Source organism: Protopterus annectens, chromosome 14.part0 (genome assembly GCF_019279795.1).
Source record: "Protopterus annectens isolate FY-2018-M chromosome 14.part0, PAN1.0, whole genome shotgun sequence".
Taxonomy (NCBI): domain Eukaryota; kingdom Metazoa; phylum Chordata; order Ceratodontiformes; family Protopteridae; genus Protopterus; species Protopterus annectens.
This window is the reverse complement of record NC_056748.1, coordinates 932,946,750-932,970,569: the sequence shown is the minus strand read 5'-3', so window position 1 is coordinate 932,970,569 and position 23,820 is coordinate 932,946,750. Positions and strand designations below refer to the sequence as shown.

The 23,820-nt window shown below is 40.3% G+C and overlaps 1 protein-coding gene across 1 annotated transcript in view; it reads right to left on the bottom strand.

Moving 5' to 3' along the window:
* Positions 1–3,756: 3,756 nt before the first annotated feature.
* Positions 3,757–23,820, bottom strand: part of ALDH18A1 (aldehyde dehydrogenase 18 family member A1) — a gene marked incomplete in the record, with an annotated part of 362,299 nt that continues 342,235 nt past the window's right edge. Inside the window, 1 exon segment of the mRNA XM_044056733.1 lies at positions 3,757–4,487. Coding sequence (XP_043912668.1) covers positions 4,306–4,487 — 182 coding nt within the window.

Sequence of the window (23,820 nt, the reverse complement as noted above, 5' to 3'; positions counted from 1 at the left end):
TCCATTGTAGGATCCGCATGTGATGGCGTGCTAAGGATAACAAGTGGATCATACCTGCCATGGACCCAGAGGCCCTTAGAACTGATTCTGCCACTGGGAGATCTGTTTGTAGAACGTACAAATCATGTAGCTTTAGGCTGTGTATCCTCTCTGGAGTCAGAAAGAAGAGCTTCATTTGAACTGTATCCAACTGAGCACCGATGAAGTCTAGAACCTGCAAAGGAGTCAGTGCTGATTTGATAAGACTGATGGTGATGCCCAGATTTCGAGACAACAATAGAAATGAGTCCCTGGCTTGGCACAGTAGATGCTTGGTCAGGGCAGCAAACAGCCAATCGTTCAGGTATGGGAAGACCTGAATACTCTGAAGCCTCAGGTGAGCCGCTACTGCTGCTATCACTTTGGTGAACCCTGAGAGCAGTGGTGAGCCCAAAGGGAAGGGCTATGAACTGATAATGACTGGCTCCTAACTGGAAGCTGAGAAACCTCAGAGAGCATCTGTCCATCTTGATATGGTAGTAAGCATCTTGGAGGTTGATCGAGCACTCCAACTGCTTGCCTGCAGACAGGGCAGGACAGAAAGAAGAGCGACCATCTGGAATTTTGTCTTGGCTACCAACAGGTTCAGGGAAGAAAGATCCATAATGGGTCTTAGGTCCCCTGTCTTCTTTGGCACTAAAAAAAATCTGGAATAAATGCCCGATCCAGAGTGGTCTGTGGGGACTGGCTGGAAGACTCGTTTTCTTAGCAGCTTTTCCATTTCCAAGGATGCTGCCTCCCTTTGTGCGGGTGAAACATCTGGGATGTGTCTGAGGGAAGGAGGTGGCTGGGTGAAGGGGATGGAATAGCCTCTGGATATGATCTGCAACACCCAATGGTCTTTTGTAATAGACCCCCATGCTGCTGGGTGTAGCAAAAGATGTCCCCGGACTGCCTCCAGAGAGGAGGAGTCGGGCAGTCCTTCAGGGCTGCTGGCCGGGTCTGTCCACGAAGGGTTCACGAGACCCGGTATTTCTCTGGCCCCTCAGGGGTCAGTTTTTGAGCAGAACACCCCCCTTCTGGCGGAGTCCCATGATGTCCCCAAAGGAGACATTCTCCAGGGAGGGGGGGTCGGGGGAAGCTTCCCCTTCCTCCAAATCAGTGTCTGAGGTGAGGGACTCCAAAGGGGAGTTCAAGTGCCTCCTCTTACACATACGTTTGCGAAGGACCTCCTCAGTACGGCTCTCTAATGCTTTCTAACTGGAGTTTCTTGAGGGAAAGCAGGCACAGGCTGTTCCTGAGATGGCAAGATGGTCGGAGGCATACCCAATCCAGAGGGTGTCAGGGCGGAGTCAGAGGATGAGATGGTCAAGAGTCTCGAAGAGATCAAGAGAACCCTCTCCACTACTAAGGCAGATGGAGAATGGACCTCCTTAGCAAATCCCATCGAAGCAGTTTCCCTCTGATCTGACAGGTGAGTCGGACCAAAGACTCTAGGAGCCGAAATGCCAAGGGCAATACTGCACTCTGACCCACTCGAAGCCAAAGGTACCCCTTCAGATCTGACCCCAGGACTAAGGCTCCGAGAGCTCAGATCAGACGTATTCAAGGCAACGGCCGGCATAGAGTTACAAGGTACCATCGGTGCCGACCCCTCGACCCCAAGGGTCCTCAGATTCAAGGGCTCCAAAACCGCAGGCCGGATTTGAGGAGTTATCGATGTGGAAAAAGGTTGAGAGACACCTCCTCCAGGGGGAGAGAGGGTGCAGGCAAGACCCCATCTGAATTTGGGTGTGGATGAATTTCTGCATCATCTTGTCCATCTCCGCTTCACTAAGGCTCTGGTTGGAGCTGGATGACAAGGCCACTGAAGCTGGTCTAGAAAGGTGGTGAGGGGTGACAGGGGACCACATTCTAACAACCTCCAGCTCAGGGCTGAACCTCGGACAGCAAAGCCAGGGGAACCAGGCCTAGAAGACACTACCTTAGGGGGTGGACCAGCCGGAGCAGAGCGATCGGGAAACTGCTTGCGAGGCCTGTCTTTCTTTACCTTCTCCGCTTCCCCAGGCCTCTTAGGAGTTTCAGTCCCTGAGGCCTGGGAAGGGGAAGATGCTGCTGCTACTGTAGTACCAGTGGACAGGGCGGAAAAAGCCGTTCCTGATGCGGGAAGAAGACCCTTTACTATAAGTTTGTTCCTCCAGTCCTGAAGTGCTTTGGGGTTAAATCCAGCACAGATAGGACAGGAGGAATCAAGGTGCGCTACACCCAAGCACACCATGCACAAAGTGTGGCCATCAGCTGAGGAAAGCTTATGGCCAAACTCTGAACACCTTTTAAACCCAGATTTAGGGGCTTCTGACATAGTTCCCTAAATAAGGCCCAAACACACACTCACACAGATAGAGGAAAAAGAGCAATAGGGAAGTTTTTTTTTTTTTTTTTTTTTAACACCAACCGACCATCATGGGGAGGAGAAAGGAAAGTAGAGAAATGTGGGGAAAAAATGTAAGCAGTCAACAATTTAAGCCCAAAAATGAACTTGCTGCCAAGAGCTCAGACTGCGATGCTTGCTGTATCAGCGGCAAACGAGATCTGAAGGGAGAAAGGAGACAGTGGGCATTATGGGTAAGGGGAGGAGCTGAGAGCTCAAAACAGAGATACTAGCTATGCGGTCATGTTGGATCCATTACGGATCCAAAGCCCTAAGGTTGAAGACCAAATGAAGTAAATTACTTCAGATCGGGTGTTGCTTTAACATGCGCTTCCTGAACAATAACTAGTTTAAAACCTTGTCTGGGATTAATGACTGACCATTATCCTTTTCCAGAAAGTTAAAAAAATTTCAAAGAATAAGGTAAAAATTAAACTAAATCAGGACATTCAGCAAAATCAGGACAGATGAGAGGTATGAAAGAAACTGAAAATGTTTGAAATGTAGTAGCTGACAGAGAGCAAACCAACAGTCATTAGAGAGCTGTGCGACCTGAATTGTAGATCACATATACAGGGACCAGATGTAAACTAAAAGACTTGCATTATAGACAATGTTAACCATTAGAAAGAATCGTAACAGCATATGTTTACCTGACTTGCTACTGGCTATGATCTTGACACAAAATAAAGTGCTTCAGAATGGCTAATGTATTGTGAACACTGGAGTGCCACTACACCCTAACTTGCACTCTCCAGCTGTCCAACAACAAACAAGTAAACTACCTATCATACTCCTTCCCTATGCTTTCTGAACTCCCTGAACACAGTGTGAACAAGTTTTAACTTTTGCTACTGGTCCTCCTTTCACAGTGGCATGTCCACCATTGGCTCTACAAACGAGACCTTAAGATGAGACATTAAACACAGGTCCTATCTGACTGAGTTGGTTGCAATTCAGGTAGATGTAAAAGATCCCACAGCAACTATCTAAAAGAGTGGGGGAAGTTCACAATACCCTGGCCAAATTTCCCTTAGTAGTATAAACACCACCTTGGGTCTCCCCTGAAAACAGGCCAGTAGCCTAGCGGGAGAATTCCAGTCAACAAAGGATAAATAAAGAAAGAGCAGAAATCAGATCTATCTTTGGTCAGAGCAGAACAATGGGGTGCAGACAAATTTAAAGGCTGAAATCACTGACGGTATGCCACAAGACAGATGAAGTTTCTATAATGCTGTGCTTGTTCGTCCATGCAATCTTGAAGCTTTCATTTTTTTGTCCTGATAGACCAAAGTTTAATTACTTATTGACCAGTTTACTAGTTTTACAACAAAATTTGTCATGAGGACTAGACCAAGAAAATGTTTATTTGGGAAACATTTGATGACAAAATACAAATTTCTTACAAAATATTTTCAAAGGGAACAAAATAACCCTGAGGCAACCATCATAAATGGAAACAACTGGAACAATACATCCCTGTAATTACAAAGACAATAAAAAGTCTGCTGCAAAACTAATTTTTGAGGAAATGAATGCAAAACAAAATACATTATTGTAAATAATACATTAAAATGGGTCCAACAATAGCACTTTATTCACAATATTTTACTTTCAAGAAATAGTTGGTTTCTTCTGATTTACATATTTGAAAGCATAGCAAATAAAGTGAAGTCCATCCTTCATTTTACTGATGACGTATGGTCAGGAAGAGAGGCCATGCTGTTAAGAGTGCTAAAAGCAATCATTGGCACTGCAGACTAAGATTTATTTTGTTCTCTCCAGCATTAAATCTCAAGAACTACTTTCCAAACAGCAGACCATAAGTTCCTGGATTAAGCAACCCATCTGTGTAGCTCTACATAAATTTGTCCATCCAGGTTGGAATATGGTTTTCAACTGGCCTTTCTCTGATGTACCGGCAGGTTTTCATGCAAGTATTTCATGGTTCCCGGTTCAGAAAAATCTGCTACTATATGGCCATCCCCACGCAGCAACCACTTGGTGGTTAAGAGTCCCTCAATCCCTACTGGTCCACGAGCATGGATACGTGCTGTACTAATTCCAACCTCTGCACCTGGAAGCAAGATCATTTCATGTCATTACTATCCTTTAACATGTACCACATACTACACTGTACGAATGCATACTACTGAGAAGTGTTAATTATCCTTTAACATGTACCACATACTACACTGTACGAATGCATACTACTGAGAAGTGTTAATTATCCTTTAACATGTACCACATACTACACTGTATGAATGCATATTACTGAGAACACAGCGTTAATTATCCTTTAACATGTACCACATACTACACTGTATGAATGCATACTACTGACAAAACAGTGTTAATTCTACAATCTTTACAATGTCAAGAATGGGGCAAAGATGAACTGCACAGAATACTGTTGATAGACAAGAAACTAATAAATGATTAAGAATTCAGAACTTCATTTGGAAGAGGCTGAACGCATGCAAGGGAGTACAGTTTGTGGAAGTTACAGAAAGTGTAATCAAACAGAACAAAGTGGTATATATGTATTGAACAACAGACAGCTTGCAGAGCCACAGACCAGAGAAGGCATTCTCCATATAAATCAGCACCAACTTTCTCATCAATAACTTACTCTCCCACTTGCACGCAGACTTCAAGAACTTCTGTCTCATTCATTAACCAAACAACTAGATTAGATACCTCTTGTATCTCCCCCTCTATAGTTCTTGCCAAACTGCATTCTTTTTCATCACTTACCTAACTTGGGACTCGACAGGTAATCACCCATTTTGTAAAGTCACTGTTTTCAACTACTCTCTTCAGCACTTTCCATTATTCGGGTTCCACGTAAAAAAGTGTATTTCTGCTGACCCCCCCCCCCCCCCCGACACCACATGTTTGCATGTAAATCTATTTCCTACTTGTCAGAAATGTAACACAGTCTGCTAGATGCATTTGCTCCACTCGAGTTTTACTTCTTTTGGCAGCAGTGGTTGCAAAACTCACAACACACATCCTGCGATTGTAGTGAATGTCTGCAGTACTAGTAGTTCAGTTTGTATCTGGCTTGCAGATGAATCACATGTGATGCAAAACTTGCCATGTTTCCTCCATTTTGACACCTAAATGCTTGGTGATATGTTTGAAGAACAGCGATAAAAAGTTACTAAATGTAAAGTTATCTTGTACACAAATCCATAACAGGGTCCATGCCATTCAACAGGAAATCTCTCCTGTGTGGCACATTGTACAGTCCACATGTAATAAGCAGTTCCTGTTAACTAGTATTTTCTTTTTAAAATGCACTCCTTACTAGAGAAAAAATAACAGTTATAGCAAGATTCACACCTCAAGTACCTTGTTCCAATTTTTTTTTAATACAGCAATATGCTTAGGTACAAACTTTGCTATTCACAGATAAAGTTTGCACTGCCCCATATACTACAGCCATCACAAAACTACAAAGGAAATTAACAGTGCTGTAAAACACATTGTCTGTGACACAAACTGCAGCCAAAATGCCTTGCCACAGTCAGTCGTTGATATAAACTCAGAATATTACTGTGTCCCTCCAGAAATCAATAACTGTTTGATAAAACTGCCGGATTACAATCAACAAATTCACATAAAAAAAAAAGATGTTACAGAGCTCCACCTCAGAAATTGCAACTAATTTAAGTCATCTTATTCCAACAACTTTCTAAATCAATAGTTCAAATGTTTTCAAATTTCAAAATGTGACACTGATATGGGAAAGACAGTAATTATTTCTGGCTGTGTCTGTGATTATAGGATAAAAGTCAGCAATACAAGATTAAGTGCATCTCAAGTTTATGATCTGCTAAACACTTCACAAAGGCTGCCATTCTAATATATTCACCTTTTAGATTATCAATGGTTAAGATGGTGGGTTTCAGGTTTTGAAGACATTTTTTTAATAGTGGCCATTCAGACAGGTTCAAATTTGAAGGAAAGAACTGCTTTCAGTATAGATTGGTAGGGTGAAGGGAGTTAGCAGGTTATCTCTGGGTAAGTGATGTGTGAAGTATATTTGGCTCAGAACAGTTTGGAATGGTTTTGATATTTATGCTGAAAAATGACATAACAGGATTATTTGCCTGATTTCATTTTTTAGCATGATTTCTAAGTTGTCTAAAAATACGCAAGCTGGTTTGTGTTTTACTACATTGCTGTTCTTTTCAGGATTTATCTCTATGTGACATATGCTGTTTGGTTTGATTGGTTAACTAAGGTACACTGATTTCATTCTTTATGCATGAATGGCAGCAGGATTGTTGAAATTATTGAGAAAACCTGTACTAAACTAAGTGACTGCTTCCTCTAGAGGCAAGTTCTTAAGTTTGGTCCAACTGTTGGGGAATAAATGAGAGATAAAGGTGTCCTTGCAAAATGAAGAAAAATTGTGTGCTTGGTTGTATAGCATTCTTTTGCTTGTACTGCTATTGTGCTCAACTATAAAATTTGGAAGATTATTATAAAGTTATCATGGCACTTAAAACAAATAAGGAACTCATCTTTTCCAATTCTTGGCTAAAACGTAAAACTTCCATTACCCTAAATCAGATTTCTAAAGCCATAGGGATTAGTTCCAGGTTTATACCCCTCAAAAAACTTAAATATACTCAGCTCATGATAATGAATAACGCGTACCTTACTCCCGACATACTTAATAAAATATATCCCAACTACTCCCCTCATTGTCAATTTGGCCCAAATCAAATAGATGATATATTACATGCTTTCTGGAGTTGCAAATGTACTTACAAGTTATGGTGTGCCTTGAGAGTTTTATTGGAGAAAATTGGCTATGAAAAATCTACTCTCTCTTGGGAATTTACTGCTCTCCATATCCCACCCCCAGGGTTACCTGAGAGGAACTACAGAGTTTTGATATCTATATTCATGTTAATTAAATACTATATTTCCTTGAACTGGAAAAATAGGCAAATTTTATCCTGGGAAGGGTTCAAGACCCTAGCTATTAAGCACCTCAAGGCACATAAATACTTATTCCACAACATGAATCACAAACAGTTTCTTAAAGAATTTTGGAGAATACTTTTTGAACTTTTTTTAGCTTGATTACATGCTTCATTTAGATATTACCAAATACTATATTGTCTTCTTTTTTCTTTACATAGTTGGGCAATGTATAAATGTACATAGTTTTTAAGGTTTTGTGTATTGCTATTATTTGTGCATATACTGTTACCGTTTGTTGTCTGTCATTTATGATGAATAAAACAATAAAGAGAATTAAAAAAAAAAATTTGGAAGATTATCACCAATTACATCATGGAGGCAACTGGAGTGCTTATATGGTTTGGTTGAGAAGACGGTATCCAGTCTGGTGTATAATGTCTGTTACTACTTCAGCTGAGTCAAGTGGGGGAGGTGATTGAGAGAAACTGTAAAGATTTACAGTGTGTTTATGAGAGTCTTTGTTAGTACTTGCCAATCAATGTTTAGATCACCCTGAATAATGTCTTTCATGGGGGATATTGCGATTTGTCCAGCAGAGAAATCTTCTGCTGTTTAGATACTGTTACCTGGAAGTATATAGGCTATTATGCACTTTTTTATGTTTTATTTTTTTAAAGTGATAGTACTTTAGAACTACTGATTTTTTTTTTTTTGGGGGGGGTAACTGGATGAAGAGATAGGTCAAAAATGGCCACTCATCCCCCCTTATTTTATTTCTTCTATCAAGTTAAAAATATTGCAACCAGCAGGCAAGATTTCTTCATCTTTCATATCATGTTTCAACCATGTTTCTGTTACTGCTAGAAAAGTCAGGGGAATGCACGCAGTTTAAACAGTCTGTTATGGATGCTTCATACATTTCTGTTAAATAGTAAACTAGATATTCGATTAAGGGAGGTGAAGGGAGAGAAACTGGATAACTCTGGTGAGCTGAGTTTTGTGGTTCATTCAATTAGTATAGATGTCACCACTAGGGTTTGGTGGTGTTAGGAAATCATGCTTTAAGTATAGCCATTTGAATTTAAGCTTATTATACAGAGTATTTGGTGAATAGGGTTATAATTCAGGTATCTAATTTTATACATGCCAGTATTTTTGTAGTGACAGAGGTGTGGTGATATGATTTGAAGATAGGGAGTGCAATTTTGCTGTGGACTGTGTGTGATTTTTGGAAAAATTAAACTGGCTGGAAGTGGTGAGAAACAGAATGTAAGGTGGTAGAGTAGTGACAGGAAGTGAAATGAAAGTAATGCACACATTCATTTTGAGAAGTCAGTAAGAGAAGAGAAATAAATAATTATGGCAAGTTACAGGTGAAACTTAAGCTCTAGAATGCACTCTGGTAGAGATTTTTATAATGAGAGGATCATTGGGAGGGGAAAAGTTAGTGCTACTTAAAAATGTTGACTGGATAGCATAAGTGGTGGGTAACTGGAAGGAAAAGTGCAGCACAGGATTGAAGTTGATTGGCTAAGTGCGATTAGGTGGGTGGAGATGGTCAAGATAAATGCATATTAGATGGGTGTGTGTGTGGGAATTGGGGCAGGGTAGGGGAGTGAAGTGAGGGCAAACAGAGCAAGATAAACCTAAGACAGGTATGTTTCAGAGTACCAGAAACAATCAATCTGTTTCAACTACTAGGTTAATATTACCAATGTAAGTTTAGAGAAAAATTAACAGAAGAGTCAGCAGATATAAATGACTTGAGTACACTTTTGTCAGAGTTCAATATGGGAAGGAGCACATTTGGCTGCATGACTGATAAGAGATAAGATTTTTTTTTCTAGATCAGCAGCTTCAGTTGTCAGAATGTAAAGTATCCAAAGTGAGAGTTAATCAGAAATCCTTCTTTAACTATATCACATGAATAAGAAATACCACTTAGCAATGTTCTGAATTATTTCCTAATGTATTACCCACACCAACCATACAGGTATTGCTAATACATTTAGTACCAATCTTACTTCACAACTGACACTGGAATTCTACAAACTCAATCTACAAACTCAACCCCCCCCCCATATTATTAAGGAACATTTCAAAACTGCACTATCTAAAGCTAAAAATACCACCTCCACGGCAAATACATTTGGTTGCATAATCAACAGTGCCAAACATGCCTTCTCTGAACTCCTCTTAAAAACTGGCAAATGTAAGCATGGTCTCAGGGTGTGTTCTTGTGGTATGTAAACAGCTACTGTTTTGCTACTTCACAAATGGGACCCCACGTCAGAACCCACCTGGGAACTACAAACCCATCAGCCAAACAAGCCTAATTTGCAAAGCCATGGAATGTATTATCTGACTCATTAGCTCAGACAAAAAAATAAATAAATAAATAAATCACACTTGTCTAAGCCCACAACTCCATTGTTTTGTCAAAAGGAGATCATATGTATTTATTTTAGTAAACATCTTTGACAGCGTCACTGAAGCTGTAGACAGTGGCCATGTAATTCATAGTTTATGCGGACCTGGCCACAGTATTTGACTATTTTCCATGATGACACTGAAATAAGCTTAAAGGCCCAAGTGAAAATTCTTATTTTGCAAGATGGACAGGGAACTGTCAGACAGACAGACAGAAGCCATATGAGTTAAAATAGCAAGTGGCACCTCATAAAACAAAACGGGGACCAGTGGCATTGCTCAGGTTCAATACTGTGACTCTTCTGCTCAGCATCCACTTCTCTGATCTCCAAACTACAAGCTGTGTGTTGTTATTGTTCAGCATTCAGTACCATGTTAGTACACAGCAAGGGCTAAATCACACAAATCAATGGTGCATTAGAAATGGGCTTAAAGTAAATGCAAACAAGTTTATCATTGTTACCTCTGACGCACAGATCTCAACACCAATGATGAACAGTATGGACATAAAAGCAAATTCTCAATATATGCAGGTGGAGAGAACTTCTGAGACCTGGATGCACAACTGACCCCTACTGGTGAAACAGTACACTGCTGAAAGGAAAGGCTACAGCTGGATACCATTTCATCTGCAGGATGAGTATGAACCTTTGCTGTCCTGGCCATCCGGGAGCAAGAATCAAATCAGCTCTGCCCCTTTTGGCTTTGAGAAGTAAGGTACAAAACAGATCCTGTATCTGAGAGAAAGAAAATGTATACACTTGTTTAAAAATTATGGTAAAGTAGAAAAATACTGGGGTTTACGTACTATGCTTTGTAGGGTTTCCAGTTTGCTGTGGTGTTCACAAAGACTGACTGTTGTCATTTGTTTAATTTTTTGTGGCTACACACCTCACCTACTCAGACATCAGTGAGGATATTACACAATAATTATCACTCAATATCAGCCTTAACTACTACTCCAGAGTGTAAAATCAATCTGATGAATTTGCTTGCAAACAAATACAGTGATGCAAGCAATTGTTCTGGAAAGACAAGAAGACTAGAAGATGACACAGTGAATCTTGCTTTTGCAAATAGCATGCACCAAGAGGTGTCAGAACAGCTGCAGCCATAATATTGACATCACAATTGTTTGGGTGGGAGGCGGGATGCTTGAAAAACTGGCCATGTAATTTCAAACAATAAGTAGAAGCCAAAAGGTTATGAATGTTGTTGACAAGAAAGATCTCAAACTATGATCTGCAGAAGAATATAATATTTACAGAGTTTGCAATGTTGATAACTAGTACCGGTTAAAGTTTTTCTTCCCGTCATCCAGCACTTCAGAACTGTCCCATGGAAGCCACCCATTATATTCACAACTCTCCGTGATTCTTTACACTCTGCAAATGAAGCAGTCTACAGAAATCTTAGATCAGATAATACTCATTTACTGACCAGAAGTCACTACTGCGGTGGTGGTGCTGCAGTAGCGTTGTCGCCTCATAGCAAGACGTTGTCCCGTTCGATTCTCAGCTAGAGCGTCTTCTGTGTGGAGGCATACGTGAATGGGGCGTGCCTTCTTTGAAGGTTGTGCGTCAGGGCTGGTAACCCGGTACGTAAAAATCCACTACCAATCATTAGTGGACCGGAGTTCCGCTGTGGCGACCCCTAACCGGGAAAAGCCAAAAGACACAAACAAACTGACCAGAAGTCCAGAAAGGAGACAGCCCAGGAAGAATGATTTTGGGGCTGGAGGCAAGACAACCTGCTGTAAGAACACCATCTTAAAGACCTACTGTTCACTGGAAGACAATAATGGCAAATGGCCACTACATGGGTAAACTGCTACCAAAAACAACAGCATTATCAGCAAAAGGAACAACCAATGTCTTGAAAGTGTGTCAGTAATAAACAAGGTACAAAGAGATGTTAACACTCTAGAGCACACAAGGGGCATGGTGGAAGTAGCTCTGAGGCACACAGTCTATACAGGGGAAAGGTTCAATGCAGCAAAACATAAGCAAACAAGGATGACTGCAGGAACTGACTGAATGAGGGGGAAAAATACAAGTGATGTATTTTCAGAATGAAATGGTTAAGGAAATATTGTTGAGAGAACAACATTAATATGAGAAATGTTAAGTGGAACACTTTTGAATGCAACCACAACCTTCAGCAGGATCATTCTTACTGCCACAAGGGGAGCAGGCCTCAGACAGTCAATACAAGAACCTATTTGAGAAAGAGCCCTCAGACTTGGTCTCAATTGAGGAGACAATCTCAGATACACACTATACAGAATAAAAAGTGAAGAGGGCTCGCACAATCTATACATGCCAGATCAATCCAGAAATGTCAATGCAACCAAAACGTATAAAAAATGAAATTTGGGAGACAGTGAAATTTTGTCCCTGTTAAAGACACAAGGAAGAACATAAATCACAAGTACTCATTTTTATTTTACAATAAAGGGCTCAGTTTATTGGGGTCAAAAGAGACTGGACTGTAGAAGATTAAGCTTAATTTGCTTTATCTGACTGTGCTTTGAATGCCCAACCAGACTGGCTTTAAAATGTTTGCAGAACCACAGGAAGCAGATTGTATTATAAGGGAATATGCCCCTAATGGCGAGGATGTTACACAATGTAAAGAGAAGCCTAAAGGTGAAGGATCTAAAGCAGCACAAAGATTCTTAGCTACAGTATGAAACTGACTGAAGCAATTTCAGGCAATGTAAGGAGAGGTTCCGGTGACCTTTACAGCTCATAAGTGGCAGAAGCAAAAAGAGGTGAGTAATCTGTGCGAGAGTCTTGGGTGAAAGAAAAGGAAAACTCTCAACTTTGTTTTCCCTTGTTAAGAAGTGAAGAGTAATAAATTGCTGAAATAATACATGTTGGAAAATGAAAGCTTGCTTTCTTTACAGAAGAAGCTTTTGATTAATTAACTGGTAGTGGGAAGCCTCAGGCTCAATTTGCCAAGTCACACAATTTTCTGAGTCCACTTCTGAAAACCATGTTGCATAACCAACATACTTTTGTCAAAAATAAATTAAAAAAGAAGACACACAGCTCCCATTTTCTGAAGAGAAAAATAAATAAGTTTGTGAAGTAAAACTTTGTAATACTGTTCATTAAGACCTACAGATTTTACACCATCTCCAGGATAATGTGACTATATTTTCCAAATTTCCAACTTTCTATTTTTGTAAAACTGTTTTTCTAAACAGGTTGTAGAGTAGTATCCCACATTCCTACTGGAAATGGGAAGTGTTATGTGCTATTTGGTATTCAAATTTTATGATAATTTGGATCTCCAGATTTCTGGTTGTAAGTTCCAACATTTAAGGATCCTTCAGTGTCTGCAGGTTGAGGTATAGCCTCTATTCACCTGTAATATAAACAGGAGATAAAGTTAAACATCAGGGAATGAGCAGGTGATAGGCAAAGGAACTTGCTTATCACATATCAGGTTGGGTGGCTAGAGGCTATTTTTTTTGGCTGGATTTAAGGGGTAGAAAACTATTTATACTTGTCTATATATTCACACAAACACCAGGGTAAAAATTCAATTTACTAAAACAGAAGCTTGAAAGCTGTATTTTAAGGAAATGACCAGATGGAATCTAAAAGATAGTATGACACCCCAATGACTGGAATTTAAGAATTGAATAAGCTTCAAAGCAGGGAATCTACCAAATGTTAACCAAATACTGATGTTCTTTCAAAAGAAAAAGAAAGAAGTTTTCATTCTGTGCACAGTTTGTTGTACAAATTTTCTAAGTCATAACCCGGATGCAAAACATGTATTGATGATGCTGATTGGAAACAGGTATCAAACAGACAGGGTGAAAGGAAATGGTTATTTGATGGAGAAGGGATGATTAATGTCAGGGAATGTAAATTTATAAATGATCCAAATAAGAAAAGCAGAGTAATCACTTCTGAAGAAGCCAGAAGCATGGATAGTGTCATTGCAGGAATACTCTTGGAACAAAAACATACGTGGTTACTAGACATGGGGAATGGAGTATTCTTTTCCATGGGCATAAAAAAAAGGGTGGTGAGGATGTTAAGTTTGTGAACATGCTCTCTTTTTACATCAGATGCCAATGGATGTTACGTAACAAGTTAAAGGTTACATTGGTGCAATGTTAGTCTATTTAGTGTGCATATTACACTACATTTTATATACATACATACACACACACCAACCCAACAAGGATTGTGCAAGTCAAAGTTTGGAAGCTAAGTGAAATTACTGTACTTCAAGATGCATTGCAGTTTATATGGAGGACTGTAATGTAGTTACTAATACTGCACAGGTTAAGAGTGATCCCGAGACGCATCCTAAGAACAGCAAGGTATGTGGTACAGTATATACATGTATGCATCTGTAAACAAAATGTAAATATACGTATGTATACATATATTTACACACAAATACAAATATTTATATTAGAGACATTTATATGGGAACCATTCATTCAGTTGACATAGAAAAATGATGAATGCCCACTGTTTTTTTTTTTTTTTTGCTGGGTTTTGTTATTTCAGGGGAATGGGATTTTGCTTTCTTCCCAAGGTTGTATATTCTCAGAGCTGTTATATTTAATTGCGGGGGGGGGGGGGCTTGCTTGTATTCCTTCTCTCTCTCTCTCTCTCTCTAAAGACATTCAAGTTTATCTTAATATCCATTATTAAATTACCTAGGCAATGTACACAGCATGTACCAGAATCTCACAAATATAAATATAGAGAATGCTGGAAATGTACATTTAGTTAATGAAATTAACATACATCCTACAGTAGTATCAGACTGACAAAACATGTTGTTCACAGGATGGTATCTTCTTGCCTGAGTTGATGGTTGTTTCCTATTAGTTTTAAAAAGCTGAAGAACATAAAAATGGTGCAAATAATTCAAGACAAATATGGCTACAGCTTCCAATAACTGACAAAATACAAGTAATATTGATAGAATTGTACAGGTTTAAAACACAGTTAAAGGAGGAGATATGGCTCTACACTGCACAGATGGAATTATACAAGAGAAACGAAGCAGCTGGAGAACAGACTCAAGGAACTGTAGGAAATCTAGTAGAATGAGTTACAGAGGGACTGAAAAGGTAAAAGAAAGTTGTTGGATTTTAAAAAAGGAACACCTCTTTTATAATTCAAAGTTTTCAAAAATCTTTGGCATGCCAAATGAGGCAGTAGGGGGTACAAAAGGTTGTAACAAATATGCAGGAGGGTGAGGAGGTACAGGTAAGGCTCTGTGCTCATGGCAAAGTACTTTCAGAAATAATATGCAAAATATATGAAATACAAACTATGTGGTGAGACATTTTGTTCATTTGTATTTGTTTAAATGGATAGAGCACTGATCCATGTAGGCCTTTTATCAGACAAAGCTCAGGATCACTGTCTGGTTAAGTGACTTAATCAGAGTCACACGGAAGGTAAATGGAGGCTAAGGGAATCAAACCTGGACAATAGGAATGAGCCCACAGCCTTATTTCTCTGTGCTACCTGTCAAAGTTGAGATACAGAGTTTATTCCAAATTTTACAGTTACCAATATTAAAGAGTAAAAGTAGATAGCTTGCTGAAATTAATTGCACTGGAAAAAATGACCGCTACATTTAAAGGACAGCTTCAGGCTTGTGTATGCAGTCAGAAAAAGGAAGGGCTACATTATTTTTGTTATTTAATTTGGTACTGGAGACTAAACAGTAACCAGACCAATGGCAGGAAGCAGTGGTTACAATGATTCCTAGACAGAGATGAGTACCTATTTCAAATTACAATTACATGCTCTTAATGGTGATACTAATGAAGACAGAAACCAGAATAGACCCTAACTGGAAAAATAGTAACCAGAGTAAATCTACGTTGTCACTGAGAAGGGCACAACAACAGAAGGATCCTTTGGTGACAAGAGCCTTGCGACTGACATAGGGTCTTTGATAGTTACGTGATACTACTTCATGGACATGCTACTGACCTCTGCATTTAATAAGGATTTTTTAAAGTACTGAAGGCAGCATGTGAAGAACCAAAACCCAGAGTTAAAACTCATAATGGTATCTTGCTACTATTAAGAATACAAATTGGAGCAAAGTAAAGGTGTCTGGTGTCCCTACTGCTCCTTTCATTGGCTGCTTTGGTGAGGTCATTGGATTTGACAGTACACGGATCACAAGGAAGGGAATTAACTAGCATCATTAATCTCTCTCCCCCACAAACTAGTATATCTGGCACTGATAAGGTTGGCAACATGAACACCACACCTACACAACACACCCCCACATATGCGGAGGTCCTCAACAAAAGCATACCCAAACAAAATAGACCTCCAAGGCATAAATGCATGCAAACTCCATTGCCCACCGCACCACACATAGTCCACATATCTGTGTCTCACAGCCACTAAGGCATAAACAGAAACCCAGTAGATTAGTCACAGGAAACCCCATTGTGAGACACGCAGATGTGACCCTCACCAGGCTGAATACAGAAAAAGTCACAGTTAGTCGTCTGCCAGGTGCCAGAATCTGCCGTATCACCAATGCACTCAAGCCTCTCAACAGGTATTGTTATGGCTCTGTCATAGTCCATATGCTGGAGTGAATGACTTGACACATACCTCCCTGGACTATATGAAGAGAGACATGATCGAGCTCGCTGAATGCGTGACCTAGGCAGGTATGTTCCTAGCCTTAAGTAGCATTCTACGGTAACCCAGAATGATGCCTCAGTACAAACAGAAAACGATTGACTAACAAATGTCTTAGTTTCTGGTGTCATTCCAAATGGATCCAGTACTTGACAGCCTGAGATGACATGATTGAGACGATGACTTGCCAGAGTTGGCCTGCATCTGCTTCCCTTGGGCTTCAGGCTCTTGGTAAAAGTTCTTGCCCCCCCCCCCCCCCATAGTGCCTTTTATAGGCAATGCCAGGAGGTCAAAACTACCAACATAAAAATTTCATCAAAACGCAATTTAAAGGTCATGCTGCTAAACAGTAGGAGTCTAAACATGAAACTGCACTCATTGCAAGTACTCTTAACCCTGGAAGAAGCTAACATTTATGCAGTCACAGAAACCTGGTTCAAAGCTACGGAGAGCAACGCAGCCATACCAGGTTACTCATCCTATCATTCATTCAGACCGCAAACTGTGGGCAGCAAAACAAAAGGAGGTGGACTTGCAATATATATAACAGACATACACATCTCTAGGCGGGTCAAACAGTATGAGGCACATGAAACACTCCAGGTGCAATTAATAACTGACAAGACCCTTATTCAAATCACTCCAACATTGACTCAAGATGCCCACTCCACCTATCTGGACCTCTTCTAATCTATCAAGATTCATCCATTTACCCTGAACTTGGGCTACTAACTATCCAACCATAGACTGGAAGAAATACTCATGCCAAAACTCGAATGCCCAGAGATTCCTTGATTTCATCAATGCAAATGCCTTGGACCAGTTGGATGACACCTCCACAAGATGTGAAAATATTTTGGACTTGGTATTAACCAACATGAGTAACCACTGTAGCATCCCTACAGTGTTGTCATCATTCCTGATAGGATCCGACCACAAAGCAGTCATTTTCAAAGTCACCCCTCCCCAGCTAGGGTCAAACAAAAAAACTTCTCCAAAGCAGATTACAACCTCCTGAGGGAAGGTATAAACCGCTTCACTGCCCGCTCCCCCTCCATAGAAACTGGCACACATGTCTAAACTATACCAAAGTACTATAAGGGCATTTATATAGCTGCATGGAATCAAGAATACCAGACAGAACAAAATCCTCCTCCTCAAGGAAGAGTAAACCTGTCTGGTGTACATCTACAATAAATAAACTCTATAATAAAAGTAAAAAAAATTGCTGATCATGACAAAGAAAGAGCAGGTGCCTAATTGGAAACCATTTCTTCTTAGCCTGAACAAGCAAATAAGAGCACTAGTGAAATCCTCCAAAGCAAACAGTCCAGATTAGCCACATCTACTAAAGACAATCATAAGGCCTTCTTCACATGTGTCGCCAATCTCAAGGGAAACATCCAGATCTGCTCAGAACTGGTCAAGGACACCACATACACAAATTTTGTAGATAAAGCTAACCTGCTGGCAGACAGGTTTAATGAAAACTTCATTCCTCTGCCCCCCCCCCCCAATCAGTAAAACAGAACATCACCAGTACCTGACCCCTCCCCTAATCCCTAGAAAGCAAGTTATCACTGCCCTCTCAAATACAAAAAAATACAGCCTCCGTGGGACCCGATAACATCCCAGGCTGCATCCTACATGAACTCGGACAGGAACTTGCAGCACCATCACGCACCCTATTCAACCAAAGCCCGAGTACCGGCTTTGTCTCAGCTGAATGGAGGACAGCTGCTGTCATCCCTTTGCACAAAGGTGGAATGTCCATCGATCCAGGAAAATTATAGACCAATCAGCCTAACTAACCTGATCTGCAAGGCCATGGAGCAGATTATCATGGACCTCATTAATAAGGACATTGGCAGCCTCCAGACACTTGATCCCACACAGTTTGGTTTTGTCAAGGGGAGGTCATGCCTGTTAAATATGGTCGACATCTTTGAGAGAGTCACCAAAGCTACAGACGAGGGGAAGACTGTGCGCACTGCCTATTCATGACCTGGTCAAAGCCTTCAATACTATTCCCCACTCATGTATAATAGATAAACTCAACTAGGCATCAATCCATATAGGTTACCAGATAGGTAGCAAACTGGCTGAATAACAGAACCCACCAAGTCAAAATAGGGGAAAGCCACCTCAAGTAGTCGACTCGTAACAAGTGGTGTACCCCAGAGATCGGTCTTTGGGCCTCTGCTGTTTGGGATATACTTCTCGGAGGTGCAGGCCAAATCTAGTGGGCTATGGCTGGCCAAGTTTGTAGAGGACTGCAAGCTGAGTGCTGTCATCAATGCCCCTAGTGATGTGGACATCCTCCAAGAGGGTCTCACCCAGACAAATGTCTGGTGCCAGAAACATGGCCTCAAACTGAATGCCAAAAAAATGCATTATCATCCCTTTTGGGGAGTGATGCCCCCACAGATTATCACATTGATAATAAGGTCTTAAGCACGCTATCAGCCATGGGGGACATGGGCACCCAGGTTGATAGGAAACTGACTTTTGACCACCATTTTGCTTCCGTTGTACAGAAATCTTTACTAATGAGGTGGGTCATGTAGAAAACTCTCTCATCCAGGGACAAGGTGGTCATAACATCCTTGTATTCTTCCCCTTATAAAACCAATTTGTGAGTACAGTGCCCCTTTCGGCATGTACCTCGCAAAGCACATGTAACAGCTAGAAAGACCACAGAGGTTCCTCATCAGGAGGATCCTGGGCCTCAAACATCTACCCTACACAGATAGGCTAAAATCCCTGTCCCTCTACTCAGTCTCATACAAACTCCTCAGTGGTGACCTCTGTCAGGCATATAAAGCAATCTCAGACCCCGCGCTTGATGGGACTGCTGCAATTCCGCAAATCAAGCTCCACTTAAGTAACCCATACTCATGACATCAACCTGGTCTGTGACATCAATAGGACTTGTTGGCAGGACAGACTTGTGCCCCAGAGACTCCCCCTTTTGTGGAATAGACTCCCTCTCCAGGTAAGCAGAGTGCCTCATTAACTCTTTTTAAGTGCAACCTGGATAACTGGATGGGGAACAGAAAATACACCCCTGAGATTCCACCTGTGTCCCTGCTGGACAGTGGCACAGGGTGCTGGCTTGTTGAAACATGGGCTAAATTCTTGGCTAGGCTTGTAAGGGCCTCAGGGCCAATAGCCTAGTAACTTCCTATGATCCTATTATTTAGAGATGACAATGACTTATCCGATACATCTGAAAGAACACAGAAGTTATTTCTATGTCTAATAAATTTGGTAAAATATTGGAATGTTGGGTTATAAGATGAATAAAATCGAACACATGCAATGCCAGTTAACTATATGCCATAAGGGCATCAGAAAGCAGCAACTTACACCCAAATTTCTAGCACTTCTTAAAACCAAATGGACCCTTTTCAGTCAAAAACAACAAAAAATACTTTAGCTTTAAATAGCTATAAAAAGGAAAGGAAGAAAAGAGAAACAGACAAATACTAACATTAAGCAATACATTAAAAGAGTAAAGAGAAGAAACTTTCCAACTATGATAAATAACAGTTTTTATTTTTTTTTATTTATCATTTTGTTGACTGGGAAAGTCCAACTAGGACAGAGCCTATTTTCAGCAGAGGCCTGGGAGAAATGCTCCAGATGCATGTCTTTGGATTGTAGGAGGAACTGGAGTACCCAGAGAAAAACCCACATGAATGCAGGGAGATCATGCAAACTCCACACAGAAGGCACCCCGACTGAGAATCGAACCAAAGAACCTCTTGCTGTGAGGTGACAACGTTAACCACTGCACTACTACACCGCCTTCACAAAACAGTGTAGGGGAAGGGAGTTACTAATGTAATACAAATATCAAGAAATACCACCTATCAATTGTATCTGTTTTTTTACTTAAATTAAAGCTCTGTCTCTTTCAATGCCTCCTAAAATGTTTGAATTTTAGAGAAAAGGTGGTTACTTACTTGTAATAAATAATGACAGTAATTTAGAGTTATAGATTTCTTTTACTTTATATATATATATATATATATATATATATATATAAATTCACATTTCTTTTTCTGTCAGTGTCTCAAGTTAAGAGTACTTGTATTTTAATAGTGTCTCTGATTCTGTTGTTGTTGACAGCAGGGCTGTAACCAGAAAATTATATTTTGTACTCGCAAACTCTTTACTGCCCCCAACTCACCTGGCATTTAAAAAATGGACACATCTTTCAAAATGTTCTTCCCCTAGCAGTTAATGAATGTACACATCATTTTCAGCAGTTCCTTCAAAAACTATCAATCCTTACTGTAAGCAAATTATGTACCTATTGTTAGAGAAGTTATAGACAACTGTAGACTATATATAGCCTGAAAAAAAAAACTATAATGTTTCTGAGTGATGCAAAGAATAAATGTAGTTTGTAGAGTATGGGGAGTATGCTTGGCTACACTCTTGGTTGAGCTGTGATTTTTTACCTCAGATTTTACGTTGATCCTCCTAAATTTACTGATTTTTATTCTGATTTTTGTAACAGAGATAAACCAATTCAAGAATATACATTATTCTCGGCTTGGGTTAGGAGTGCCTTCTGTGTGGAGTCTGCATGTCCTCCCCGCGGTCGAGTGGGCGTTCGAAAGACATGCGTTGAATGGGCGTGCCTTCGCTGAAGGTTGGGCGTTGGAATGGCAACTTGACACCACAAAAACCAACTGCCAGTCATTAGCGGACCGGAGTTCCGCTGTGGCGACCCCTAACCGGGAAAAGCCAAAAGCCAAACAACCAGCTATAGAAAAAACAAAAAATACAACCCCCATGATCGAGAGCTCAAAGTGACCACATCCAAATGCAAAACCTGCAAACGAGATCTTAAGTATGTTAGGGGTTGGTGCATTATGGTTAAGGGAGGAGCTTGAGAGTTTCCTAGTGGCCACGAGCTAAAGTAATGGCTGAGTCGGATCAGAGGATTGGATATGAACCCAAATGTTGAGGAATGAATGAAAACTGACATCAGATACAAATTTAAAGCTACGGTTATCCTCTATAAGGATAGTATAGTGGTAGCATTGTCGACTCACAGCAAGAGGTTCTTCGGTTCGATTCTCAGCTGGAGTGCCTTGTGTGTGGAGTCTGCATGTCCTCCCTGCGTTCGTGTGAGTTTCCTCTGGGTGTTCCGGTTTCCTCCCACATTACAAAAACATGCATCTAGAGCATTTCTCCCCAGCCTCCGCTAAAAACTGGCTTTGTTCCAACTCTGACTTTCCCAGTTAACAAATGTTAAATAAAAAGAATAAAACAGGGCATTTAAAGGAAAAATGTTAATTCAGCCTGCTTAATTTTGTTTGCTCTGGATTAGTTTATATCTTGCATTTGGTAACTTTTGTGAAAACATTATGTTATGATTATGAGCCTGTCTATAATATAGCAATAACCCACGCCTGGGTGTGGGTAATGCGGGATTTAACCACGGTTGGCGTGGTTTGGTCCCGAGGGCGAAGCCCGAGGGACCAAACAAAGACAACCGTGGTTTAATCCCGCATTACCCACACCCAGGCATGGGTTATTGCTATTATACTATAGACATTATTTAAGAAAAGAAACAATTACTTTTCTTAAATAATGGCATTGTATAATGCCTCTTTGCTGCCCTTCCGCAGCTGTCTGGCATCCGCGGCAGTTCTGATGTAGTGCGCATGCCTACACAGTACATCAGAGCTGTGGCCAAAAGCAACGGAGAAAGCAAGATCTCAGTTGCTTTTTTACTGTTTTGCTATGTTAAATGGGTTTAACATAGCGAGACAGATTTAAAATAAGCAACGGAGATGTCCGTTGCTTATTTTAAAGCAGTCTTGCTATGTTAAACCCATTTAACATAGCGAAACAGTAAAAAGCAACGGAGATCTTGCTTTCTCCATTGCTTTTTTTTAAAACCTGTCTCGCTATGTTAAATGGGTTTAACATAGCGAGACAGCTTTAAAATAAGCAAAGGAGATCTCCGTTGCTTATTTTAAAGCTGTCTCGCTATGTTAAACCCATTTAACATAGCGAGACAGGTTTAAAAAGATCTCCGTTGCTTTTTTTAAACCTGTGTCGCTATGTTAAACTCTTTTAACATAGCGAGACAGTGTTTTAAAAAAAGACTTGTACTAATGGAAAAAGTCAGGGCGACCGGACCTTTTTCCATTAGTATAAGTCGATTTACAACGTGCACGCTGGCCAATCAGCGTGCACGTTTTGGAATATTAATAGGGGGTCATGGTATAATATTAATTTAATAATGGTGCACTGGATACTAATAAGAATGAATGGGCCAATAAGAGAAGTACTGGACATTTGGGAAGAATATGACAGAACTGTGCACCAAAATAGACTGCTGTGTAGTGGAATGAGAGAGGGAGAATTATGGTGCATGTAAAAGGTATTATTATGGTTGCACATTTTGGAAATAGTAATGCTGTCAGTTGATGTTATTGTTACCTCTCGGACAAAAAGTTTGTATTGCTCACAAACGGATACAATACTTTTTACAGATATATAACAGAAAAAAAGAAAACAACGGAAGGACAGCGAAAAAAACAAGAGCTGGGTATAAAAAGAAGGGCAAAAAGCAAGACTACCAACTGAATAATTTTGCTTAATCTTCTCAAAGAAAAAATAACTATATACAAGAACTTGCCACAGGTCTAGAGATGACGCTGGTCTTATTACAGAGGAAATAAATGAGAAAGAACTCAAAATCTGAAGGTATAGTATATAGTACAGCCCTGATTCACTCTAGACTGCTGAGAAAACTGAAACTCGTAACACTGTAAAGTAGTTAATCTTTTTAAAAGTGGTGTGACCTCCTCTAAATAAGATAGGTGGCAAGAAACAGAATGGGAACTACAGACCTGTCAGTTTAGTGGTTTTTCAGTTTTCTATGATTGAAAGAGAATTTTAGGAGGGCAGAGAACCCAAGGCAGAATGGACTTGCAATAAGACAGTCGTGCAAATAAGAAACAGATTATTTTAATGTCCTGGCTGGCTCCCTGATAAAGACAGTCCATGTACCTTACCTAAACCTTTACAAGGCACGTGACATGATACTACATATAAATATCATTAAATGAACTGTACAGACAAGGGAGCAGATTTTAGGATGGAAACATTATGACTTTTTTTTACAGTTAGATGTACACAATTAGCCTATGTAGTCTGCATCTAAAGTGCACCTGACATTCTACCACCACTCCGTTCATCCCATATCTTCTAACAATTCTCCACCTGTTTCATGTGCTTTCAGATGCCTCCATGTATTCCCTTGTTACCAGCTGTTTCATGGGTACACATCCTCCTCTATGACAGCATTTCAGATGCCTCCGTGTATTCCCTTGCTACCAGCAGTTT